At 37.0% G+C, this 12,145-nt stretch overlaps 1 protein-coding gene across 1 annotated transcript in view; it reads left to right on the top strand.

Moving 5' to 3' along the window:
• Nucleotides 1-8,919, top strand: part of LOC110101202 (thylakoid ADP,ATP carrier protein, chloroplastic) — a 21,112-nt gene extending 12,193 nt beyond the window's left edge. Inside the window, exon 10 of the mRNA XM_020829001.2 lies at nucleotides 8,356-8,919. Coding sequence (XP_020684660.1) covers nucleotides 8,356-8,458 — 103 coding nt within the window. The 3' untranslated portion in view covers nucleotides 8,459-8,919. The remainder of the gene's footprint in view (nucleotides 1-8,355) is intronic.
• The last annotated feature ends 3,226 nt before the right edge of the window (nucleotides 8,920-12,145 follow it).

Below are 12,145 nucleotides of genomic sequence, written 5' to 3'. Positions count from 1 at the left end.
TGAATTAAGAAAAAAAAAATCTAAATCTAGGAAAACGTGTCACTAAGTTGTTGTTGTTTTAATGTCTCTATCCTATAGGGAGCATGCATCCTAAGTCTATGTTTTCTAAGACTCAGTCCTTAATTTTTGTCCTTAGATGTCACTAATGTTGCAGGATCGAAAGTTGTGTTGTTTTCTAATTCCTAAGACTTCTATACGGATGTCATAGGGTTTAAGGGATCTAATAAAGTAAAACAAGAGCAACTCTAAATATAATTGAAGTTTCTACAAGGCCCTAAGGGTGGGAGTCGTACAATCAATCTAGGCCCCTAAAGGTTTTCTAAGTTTTAGTAAACTTACAGCACCGGGGGCTACGACCCGGTGGTTCCGCCCGTAGCACCTCTACCAGATGGGTAGGGACGACTGATGCTTGGATCCGGTTGTCCTAGCTCCAGTTCCAAGTGTTCCTTATCCATTGCTTTCCAAAAGGTACCTCGCAACACAAAAGAAAGACGGGTATGAGAGCATATTCTATAAACAAGTGAATGCAAGGAAATGAAAGTGCAATAAAACTAAAACATACCTTTTTATTATTTGTTGAGCCATTTGTACTTTGGGTTCTCCTTATTTTGCGGATGTGCAGAATCAAAGACATGAAGGAAATGACGAAGAAAACTAACGAACGAAGTAAAATACAAATAAATGTAGTGAAAAGAAAAAGAACGAAAATTCAATACGAAAAGGGGTGTAGGCATTGTTGTTATTGGATACACTTCGTAGAAGTCAAGTGCATCCTATAACGGCAACAATGCCCTTTGTTGTTCCCACTATCCAAATAAGGCACTTGATACGTTCGACATATCTACCCATAACACACTATAAACAAAGCTTATATCAACTAATGGGATACAAATTTCCAATTCTAAATCCAAATTAAGAATCTCTTTTGTTTTACATTTTGCCCCAAAATTCTATATTTATTCATAACGGCAACAATGCCCTTTGTTGTTCCCACTATCCAAATAAGGCACTTGATACGTTCGACATATCTACCCATAACACACTATAAACAAAGCTTATATCAACTAATGGGATACAAATTTCCAATTCTAAATCCAAATTAAGAATCTCTTTTGTTTTACATTTTGCCCCAAAATTCTATATTTATTCTTCTTTTAGAAACTAACACTAAAGGGATCTAATTCAAATAATTAAGAACTATCTTACTCCCAAAAGAATACTAGAGGCTTTCCAAACCTAAAGTTCCTTAATACCTCAAACTCCAAAATCCATCATATAGAAAGAGATTTTAAGAAAATTTAACCTAAAACTTCCCAAAATCTAAACCTCAAAATTCATCCCTATCCATGACAACTAAGGGATTTTAACTCCAATAGGGAAGCACCCATTACTCCCCTAAGAGACACTAAGAGATCCTTTACTAAACGAGTTCAATTATAAAATTATAGATCCCAAAATGGTTTGCAAAAAAAAAACTACAACAAAACCTCCCAAAAGCTGTTTACTAGAATCTCTTTTCCTTTTTCATTTTGTTTTGACACAAAAACTCTACAAAACCACCTTCCCAAAATCTTCTCTTTTGACACAAAATTCTACCCAAAACAACCCACCATCAAGTGTCTCTCCCTTCATTTGGAGTGGGGTAGAAAACATAAAGCTTTCCAACGAGAAAGTTTTATAAAGAAAACTCCTCATTGTAAAGCTCCCATAAAACTCGTCGCATAAAACAAATCCAAAGCCACTAATAAATCATTCCAACCAAAGCAAAACAAGACGTCTTTCAATCAAAAACGACTTTCCAAATTGGCAACACAAAGCGACTTGTAAGAGAATTTCAATAAAAGCAAATAGAAACGTTCACAAAATTCTATAAATATAAGACAACTCGTAAGACTCTTCCAAAAGAAACTCAAATGTCTCAACTAGCGACGACGCATGAACAATTACAAAAGCATGGAGTCATAATTTTCATATAAATCTTTAATACAAACAAAGCCACGAAAGTTCAACGTATTCGTTTTCAAAATCCACCATGAAAATCAAACATCGACAAGGCTCAAATAAACTATTTAAACAAAAATCCCTCAGATTTTATGAGAATCTAAGCAAACTATCCATTATTAAAATTAATATTGATATTCATGTGGCTATGCAAGCAGAAGGAGAACCATTACTAGTAGAGATAGACTTATATTCATCATCAGGATATGGAGTATATGCATGCTATCTTTGAGACCATGAATTACACGTGATGATTAAGCTATAGAATAAGCATTGGACATGATTGAAAACGTCTATTGAAATTAATGCTTTGTCATTAAAACTCAAATAGATATACAGAACTTTCAACAACTCCATATAAGCCCTTTTGACACTAAATACCTACATATCTTTTATTTAAAACTAATGTAGAGTTTGCATGAATGAACTAAATGTAAAGAAAAAAAAAGTTTTAAAACAAACAAAACAAACTACCATCACTTGTTCATGCGATACGACTTGTGACTAATTTAATGGTGAAGAGAGGTGCGATAAAAGAAAAAAAAAAAAAAGAAAAGACAAGCTTTCTCGAATTAGCCTAAACTCAAGATTAACACCTCCAAATGCATTTTATAAGATGACAGTGAATGCTTGCTACTAAGGACGAAGACATATAAATGCTCCCAATCATTTCAAACAAGATCTATCATACAAGTGCGCCACATTACCTCATTGAGGCATTTAGCCGAGCAACTAACATGCGACGGTATGAAGATTTACAGAACGACTCAATGTGAAAATCATACTTTATACCCTAACGGAAATAATATATATATCTACCTACATGCCTTTCAAATAAAGCTTCAACAAATAAAGAGGAATATAAATATATTCACGTTTCTACACAACAATATCATCCAAATGAAATCTAAAAGTAGAAAGGTAATTCAACACCATTTCATTCCTTATTACTTTTCAAAAGATACACATAAAACTATTTAGAGTAATATAGACTTGAAGAAGAGAAAATCCAATTAGTCGTAACGCAAGAAAGTGTACAATGACCATATTTGATTAACTTAGATTTCTCCAAACTCATAATTTTAAAATAGTAGGCAAATACGCATGGAAATATCAAGCCTGATAATGACAAAATATTTAACATTCATATAGGGTCTTTGGCAATGTCAACGGAAAGGAAATAAATCACAAAACTCTTTGAGAGCATTTCATCAAACAATTGATATGCAACAGTACAAAGTTAAGGAAACAAGGTGACATGGAGATCACATTTCCACAACGTTCAATTACCAAAGGCAAGAAGCTTTGCTCTTACTTCCCTTCCCTTTTCTTCACAGGAAACTATAATTAATTAGTTATCTTAAGACATTAAGTTGTCATGCCAACAATATGGGAAATAAACTTCACCAAGTTGCTTACATACATGAAGGGAACAAACAACCTAAAGAAAAAAAAAAGGAGCTTAAGTGATGGTGTAATCCATCGGATAAGGCCATCAGAATCTATTAGCCTATTACTACAGCATTCCAACTTTGAAGGCATTGCATCCAAACAGTAAACTAGAAGGAATGAAAGAAAATGGAAAGAAGAAGAAAGATAGGGAAAGAGAATGAAATAGAAGTAGAGAGGAAGGAAAAGGAAGAAGAAGGAAGAAAATCAGTAAAGAAGAAGGATTGGAAGAAGAGGAGCTCACCTTGGGGATCAAGAGACGTTGGTGATTAAGATAGGTCGGTGAGTTCTCAGTCCAGTCTTAGAGTTCGCAACTTTGGCCTCCAGGTTCGGTCCGAACAGGGGAGCGGCAGAAGGAAGCAGGTGTTCGGTTGAAGAGGCGTCGGGCGTGGTTGGGGCGTGCGAAGCCAAGGACGCTCGGGTGGCTGCCGGGTTCAGACGGGAGTGAGGCCTCGGCGAACAAAAGCGCAAGCCGAGAGAAGAGGGATCGTAGGTTCTCTTGGAGCTTACGAATGAAGGAGCCGAAAGGGGCTCGGGGCGTCTGCGAACAGAGAAGAAAGAGAGGGGAGCGGGTGTGAGACCGAGAGGGAGCGGGCGAGCGAGAGTGTCGATGCCGAGGGCCTTCATTCCTAGTAAATTAAGCTTGTTGCCGCAAGAGGAAGCCCGCCTCTTTTCGTCTTCACGCTCCAGCCCCTCGAAAATTCCTTAAACGGCTTCGATCACTGCTCGATGTCTGCTCGAACCGCAGAAGATCGCCTGAGCCGCGAGATTTTGGCAGACTCAAATTAGGTTGAATCAAATTGAAATTGGCTAAGACTGGGCTAAGCTCGAGTCTAATCTTGACTTGATTCAAGTCAATTTTGGTTCGAGATGGCGCAACAAAATCGATCGCACGAAATTGAGTCCAAAATAATAATCAATTTAAATCAAATCAGGTACGACGCGATGAAAACCAACTATTCGAGTCTAATCGAACATGTTCGAGTCCGATCCGGCTTGAATCGGGTCGATTCGAGCCCGAATTAGATTCGACGATGTTCAATTAAATCGATAGAAATTGCTCGAGCGAAAAACAAGGTCAACAGACCTCTGATTGCCAAACAGACTGTGCCGTTGCAATTAAGACGTAAAATTTGCCTAAGAGGGAATCACTCGCAGTCAAATCGGATGAAATCGGTCAAAATGGATGACCAACACCTGAAATTGATGCTCGACATCACCCAAACGACGTTCAATCGCAAAACGGCTCCGATCGTCCTTTGCTTACATAAAATTGAGAACGAGGTGATTTACTTCATTCGGTTCTCTTCCCGCAACTTCTCACTCGAGCTTCGATCCACCGATTTCCTCTCTTACTCACCTGCAACTGCTGATTAAGAGCCTATGCACACCTGTCCACCCGAGTCTTCACCTGCTTCGTCCGCTCCTACATGCGGCGAGTTAATTCACATTCGCATGCAAACCGATCACACTTCACATTAAGTCAAACATGTGACTTGCTGTTTGCACAACCTTGCCGCACCAATCACTTTTACCCCATCGGCCAGCCACAACTTCCTACTCAGCTGCAACTTTCTTAATTTTGATTTGTTCGATCCGTCCACCACTCGATCTTCCTTGTTCGAAGCCTGCAGCAACTTGAGCTCTTCTATGCAGTTGATTCCCCCTACTGTAGCTGATTACACCTTTCCCAACCACTCATTTGGTATGAAGCTCCCAAATTGCTGCCCTCGTTGTTTTTCTCAAGTGAGTTTTTGTCCTATAGCCAACTGGCCTAGCTCCATAGCCTTCCCAAAACCTCGTGGCCTCAATAACCGGACAACAACTCTGATATTTGGCTTGTGCCCCCTTCATGAAATTTCCCTCCAACACTGTCTCAGAAAGCCTCCCAAATCGGCTAGAAAGGCACTCAAACCTCTCCCGATAAGCCATCACTTTCCCTTCCTGAACTAGAGCAAAGAATTGCTCGTAAAAGTCTCCTTCCCGACTGGTTCGGAAATGTTCTAATAAACTGTCTTTGAACTCCTCTACGATAGAATTTGTTCTCTCCAAGGTTTAAAATTGCGTAAATAAGCCTCGAGACGTTTTTCGTCCGTGAGGCGAGGCGTAATCCTCGAGGTTGTGTGAGGCGTAAGCCTCACCGACGAAGAATTGCGTAAATGAGAATTTAAGGATTTTAGCAAGTAAAAAATAGTAAGATTCTATCATACAATAAAAACATCTAAATGACAATTGAAATTAGAGGAAAATAAGAAAATAGATGCAATAAAATCATGTCTCAAAGTATAAAACAACAAAACATTAGTCTATCAAAACTCCCAAAGTAGAATTAAGAAAGAACATATATAATGCAATCATGTTCCATCACTAAATGGGTTTTCAAGGGAATCTTCTCACCCCTTCATCCTCTCATATAGAGTCCAATGTCTTCCAATCAAAGCATGCACTCATGAAGAAGTAGACTAACACTAACAACTATTACTAAAGATGATGAATAAAACAATATGCCAAATTGCCGGGGGTCTAAGGGGGCGCTGCCCCCTGGTGGGGTTCGACCTGTACCTAGCGGTACTGAGCGGTACCGAGCATGTACCTAGCTCTACTGAGCATATACTGAGCGGTACCGAACATATACTGAGCGGTACCGAGCATATATTTGAGGCTTACACCTCAAAGGAAATTGCGCAATAATGCTAGTGAGGTGCGCCTCACTCCACCTAAGGTGTACGCCTCATGATGCCTAAGAATTGCGTAGGCTTTGAGGCTATTTTGAAGCAAATTGCGCAAAGGCACGTCTCAAGGTGCCCCTCAGATTGCGCAGTTTTAAACTATGGTTCTCTCATGTCTCTCCACTGATACCAAGAAAAGGTCTCCCCCCTTCCAAGCATAAAGCCGCCGCCGTGAGTCTCTCTTCCTCCATCAGCCCATTCACCGTAAAGTATCTCTCTACTCTATAGATCCACCCATGAGCATCTTCCCCCCTAAAAAACGGCAAATTATTGGGTCAGGTGACTGAACGCGGAGAATAGGTTCGGACATCCAATAAAAATTTGCCACGTTACATGCGCTTTTGACTGCGCTTTTGACTTGCGCTTTAGTTGCACTTTAGTTGCGCTTTGACTGCGCTTTACCTGCACTTTACTTGCGTATCTGCGCTTTTAACGCGCTTAATTTAAAATAATATTTTATTAATATCCGGACCTATCTCTGTGTTCGGTCACCTGACCCAATAATTTGCCCTAAAAAACGGGCATCTTCAGTTTTCTCACTCTCGGATCCACTCTGCTCCAACTTCCTCTTCCACCTCTAGTTCCTCCCATATAGCGATTGTTGCGATCTCTCCATTGTTCTCTCTCACCTCTCCTCCTTTCACAGATATCCTCTTCCTCAAAATCAGCCTTCCTTGTTTGTTCCTCCCAATTTCTCTTCATGCTTTATCCTTCACCTATTTCCCTCCTGGTTATCGGTTTAAGAGGTGGCATATTTTCTCAATCTCTTAAGATTTCTTCCTCTTGATCATCCCTCATTGTGTCGATATTTGGGTTTCCTCCACTTCCTTGGCCACCCACCGATCCCCTCGCCTCTGATGTTGCCGGTTGGTAATGAAGCTCCAATATTTTCTTCATCATGTCCTATAGGTTGGAAAACCTTCCTCCCATGGATGAAATCCTTTCCTCAACTTCATATTTGAATTGACCGACTTCTCCTTCTAGTTTCTGTTCTAAAACATCCACTTTCTTCAGCGCCATAGGTCCAAAATCTTGCTGATACCAATTTGATAGGACTTGATGATCAAAACAACACACAACAATATAAAAAAACAACTTACTCCAAATAGATCCAGAATTAACACAAAAATAGTTATTTTTTACTAATTTTCAAGCAAAGCAGGATAATATACAAGTTGATTCACTGTTCGATAGGTGAATCGTCTCTCCCACAATTCCTAGCAGCTACTAGGAACCCCAAACACCTCATAAAAATTGCTGCAGAAATTCCAAACATAACATAAAAAACTCTAACCCACCATAATCTCCCCCCTTAAACAACTCAAATCCCCTTATAAATGCCACTTACATCTTTCCCAAAGAATCCCCCCTTATGGGGGCATGACCTGAAATGGGTAAAAATATCACAAAGAGTTTTCTCCCAAAGCCTCTTCTCTTATAGATGATAAAGGAGGTTCTGGGCCCCACATGTACAGGTGGATTATGATAGGAAATACTTAGATCCAAGTATTTCCTATCGACTCGAGTGGGGAAAACAGCAATAGAGCTGCTGTTTTCTGCAGGAAAACAGCCCAAATCGCAGGAAAACAGTAGAAAACTGTAGGAAATCTGAGAGAAAAACACACAATGGACTTATATTCCACTAGTAGATGCTCAAAAACGAAAGCAAGATACAATGTTCTTCGATTCGAGAGGAAGAACAACTCTCCGACAATCTCCGGCAACGCCAAGAGCCCAAGCAAGAAACCCTAGATCTCAAATTACATTCAAATTCAAGATGATCCCCTCTCCCTCCTAATCCTCCTAATTAACAATAAAGGATTCCTACAAATTACCTAAACAGCCCTTTGCATTCAAAAATTTCCCTCCCACATAATTAAATCAGCCCCAAATGGGGTCCACCATGTCCGCCTCCTCCTCTGGGAGTTTCCGCCTCCGCCTGGTGTAGACCCGGGCTGAACCGGGTCCAGCCGGCCCCTCCTGGGCCGGTTCACGCGTAACAGATTATTGCTGCCAGCTGCATCAGATATGTATAATCCTTTTGAATCTTATTTAAACAATTATAAAATCTCACTAACCTAGAGGCAAGATACATATTGATTTTGCTGACAGTTTTTTGTTTTCTTTACTTGATATATATTGGGGCATGACCTTTAGTTTCTTTTTTTTATTGCAGCATTAGGTTAACAACCTTTGATACCGTTAAAGGTCTCATTCGTGCTGGGCAAAAGGAGCTAGAAGAAATCAAGGAGGAAAGTAATCAAAAAGTAGTTGGCTAAAAATATTTTAGTGATTTTTTATCTTTCATTCTTCCAATGTAGATCTTCTTGTGGTGCATGAACCACTTTTTGTATTAAATTAATCTTTCATGTTGCATGAGCCATCCAAGCAAGAGTCCACTTGGAATCTAATTAGCATAATGCCAAAAAGCAATTGTGATGCTGTAATAGGTCTTTCAGCAAGCACCGCCAGCATGGACAGAGTGGGAGATTTGTTTTCTTCCTTTTTTTTTTAATTCTTAAATTGAAGGCGAAACCAATTCTTTTTTTTTTTTTCTTTCATGTTATATCTAATTGTCTTTGGATTAACCTGCCCAACTCTAGTGTTAATAGGCAGGAATATTCTGTTGTCAAACTTTTACACGTTTGAAATGTAGATTTTCAATTCGCCAGTTAAAAGGATGCCTTGATGACGATTATGTTGTTCAATAATATGATATAGTAATGATCGCTTCTCCTAATTTTCTTTGATTCCTTCTATTATGTTGTTCTGTTGGTCTTTCAATTGCGAAGACTGTTTGCTTTTATGGGTTCTTTTTGCTGGATCCAGGAGTAAGATGTCACGTCTTCTCTATTATCTTAAGAGTATTTTCAACATCCATTTGCATAATATCATTATTGTTTGAAAATCAAGATATTTTGTGATAAGATTCACCTTTACGTTTATATATATTTTTTACTTTTTTACGTGAGAATGGGGATTATCAATCAATAGATTTAGTGATAAGATGGTTCACCTTGACAGTTGGAGCCCAATTTAGTGAGCGAATTTGGATATGGAATAGTATTTGGAGGGTTTTATGTCATTAGGTGGGATAGTGTTGAGGTGGCAGGTTGGGTATTGGAAGGTGGGGTGAGTTTTGTGTTATTCGATTGTATTTTGTTTTACTTTGTTACAGGAGAGGGGTAATCATGAGATACGAGGTTAAGTAATTTCACTAGTATGAAATGGGAAGAAAATTGATTACACATCAAAAATATGTGGGTCAATTTAATTAAGTGGTTCAAACCTAACTATAATATCAAATTCATAGAGATGGAAGAATCCCATGTACATAACCTGAAATGATTTGTATACACAACATGGAGAGATCAATGTATACAACTTGAATCTTGAGAGAACCCTCAAATTTATAGGCCTCATAAATAATTTGCATTCATTCAATCATCAAATGTTAAATGCAAGCCATTAATCTCTATTTATAGAAATAGCTATTATTATCTAAAGAACATAAATAAATCTAATTAAATAAATTTTAAAAAGAAAAACATAAAAAATTAGCCAAAATATAAATGAGCTTAAAAGATGTGGAAATTTATTTGATTCAGTTTCTTTGTAGCACAGTTCAATTTTAATTGATTGGCATGGAACTTTGATCTTTTTGGACTAAGATGTGCATCAAATTACCTTTCCTTTGCAAGTGATTTCCTGCTTTAAATGCTTGATGCTTATGAACAATTTGATGAATTCGCATGTTACCTACTGTTTTTATTATTGTTTTTAATATATAGAGGATATTGATGTTGCAATGCATTCTCTTGGAATTCCTTCTGCATAGGAGATTTGGTGGATGAACTGTTCAGGCACGTATAACTTCATGATGGCTTGCAGTTCTTCAGGTATTTCTGTTCTTCTTTTACTCCTTTTATGCTCCCATAAGTATTCACTTGCTTATGTGTGTTTTTTTGGGAGAAAAAAGATTGTCAATGATATTTGATCACTTAAAAAAAATTTGGCATCATTTTTTTAAACTATTTTATTGATTTTATGGGATTCGGTCATCCTAATTTCTCATTGTTATTTTTGATGCCCACCTTACTATTTTATCTTTTCTTTCAATTGGAAACTCCAGAGGATTCTCATGATATAAAGAAAATCTACTGTATTTCTCTTGGATTCTCATTAACATTCTTTTTTGGATTAAAAGTGCTTCCAGTACGATAAGATAACCATGATGATTTTTATAAAGAAGTTCTTATGAGATGTCTGATTAAAGCTTGTAAGCTGATGCTTTTTCCAGAAATATTGAAGTTTCTCAGCTTGAGATTTATTTTTTGGATATGGTCTAAATTAAATTTTATTGGGAATCAATTGAAGTATTAGTCTAGGATATGTGGTTCTCAAGTAATTGTGTTGTCATTGTCATCGATTTGCTCATTTAGGGGAAAAAATGTAAGGTTGTTTTCCTTGAAGTTGCTTACCTTTCAATCTGGAACTAATTAAAATGTTTCAAAAAAGAGGCATCGGTTATTTTGATTCCTTTCATAGGAGCAACATCTTCCCCACTTACAAAAGTTTTTACTTTTAGAATTTTGTTAGACTTTATTTGATGCAGCTTTTCTTTTGATTGCTTTCTGAAAATAGCAATAGGGTTAGGGAAACTGAGAGTGCGAGAAGCGAAATATTATTTTTGTGTTCATAAATGGCATGGCCACATGGTGGAGGCTGTCACGATGCTGCACATCCAATTGCTCAAATAAAAAAAAATAAAAAAAAAGATTGTTATTAATTCGTAATTAAATAACTGTTATTAGTAATTAAATTATATATAAGAACATAATATCAATTAATATATAATAATAATTCATTTATTAAATGTATATTATAATATTAAGGAGAATTAATCGATCTCGATATCAAACATTAATAGAGTTTTTTAATGAGCTTACTCACGAGCTTTAAACAATTTTGTTCACGAACATAAACGAGTTGAACGCATAGTTATTCAAGCTTTTTTATTTATGCATCGAGTATTTATGAGAATGTTCAAACTTGTTCGACTAACTAATTAAACGATCACGAACCTGCTCTTATCGAGCTGAGCCGCAGCTCATCGAACGCTCAGTTCGCTTGCATCCCTAATTCCAGCTAACCTACATAATCCAAGATTCATTGTAAAGCTACAATCTGACAGCTGACACCAATGGCGCCAATGAATGAAGGATAACTTTAAATGCTATTAACGTTCTGGCTTTTAGCAGTAGGAGCAATAGTAGCTTCTCCATTTTTATATCATCTCATCTTGTGAAGGTGTGCCTTCAAAAATAGGATGGAGAAGTCTGTGACAACTTATGGTATGAAGAAAAACTAGTTGGTAGTTCTTTTAAGTCGATGTATAGTGTGAAAATGATATAGAATTGTATTAGTAGGAGGCTGTTTTTATTTTTCACGCGTCATCTATTATCTCTTAATACATTTAGAATATTAGACAATTTAATTAAACTCTTAGATAAATAGAGTTGAAGTACCAGATAATACACACAAATTATTAGGAAATTACAGTTTTTTTTTATAAAAATTATAGTTGTAATTGTCTAATAATTTATTATATTATCAAATGGCTTATAGCCTTACATATGTTTATTTAATAGTTTAGTTATATTGTATAATAGTTTATTTGTATTGAGGGATATCACGTCATGCTTGAAATTAATGATGCGTGTTGTAAATATAATTCTATCCTGATACAAAATGTATCAAAATATACTGTCAAAATTTTTTTCTTCGAAAAATTCAATTCCAAATTTCCTAAAGTTTTTTGGAAATTGGTGCGAAGAAAATAGTGTTTTTTTGTCTAAACGTATGTCACAAGTCCCTGCCAAAGTTTACTTGCAAAGATTCTAGCAAAGTTGGAAATTTGTTTACGCACTTTCTAACTATAAGTGCTTTATATGGTAAGTGAAGGT

Source organism: Dendrobium catenatum, unplaced genomic scaffold (assembly GCF_001605985.2).
Source record: "Dendrobium catenatum unplaced genomic scaffold, ASM160598v2 fragScaff_scaffold_211, whole genome shotgun sequence".
Lineage (NCBI taxonomy): Eukaryota > Viridiplantae > Streptophyta > Magnoliopsida > Asparagales > Orchidaceae > Dendrobium > Dendrobium catenatum.
This window is presented reverse-complemented; position numbering and strand designations above follow the sequence as displayed.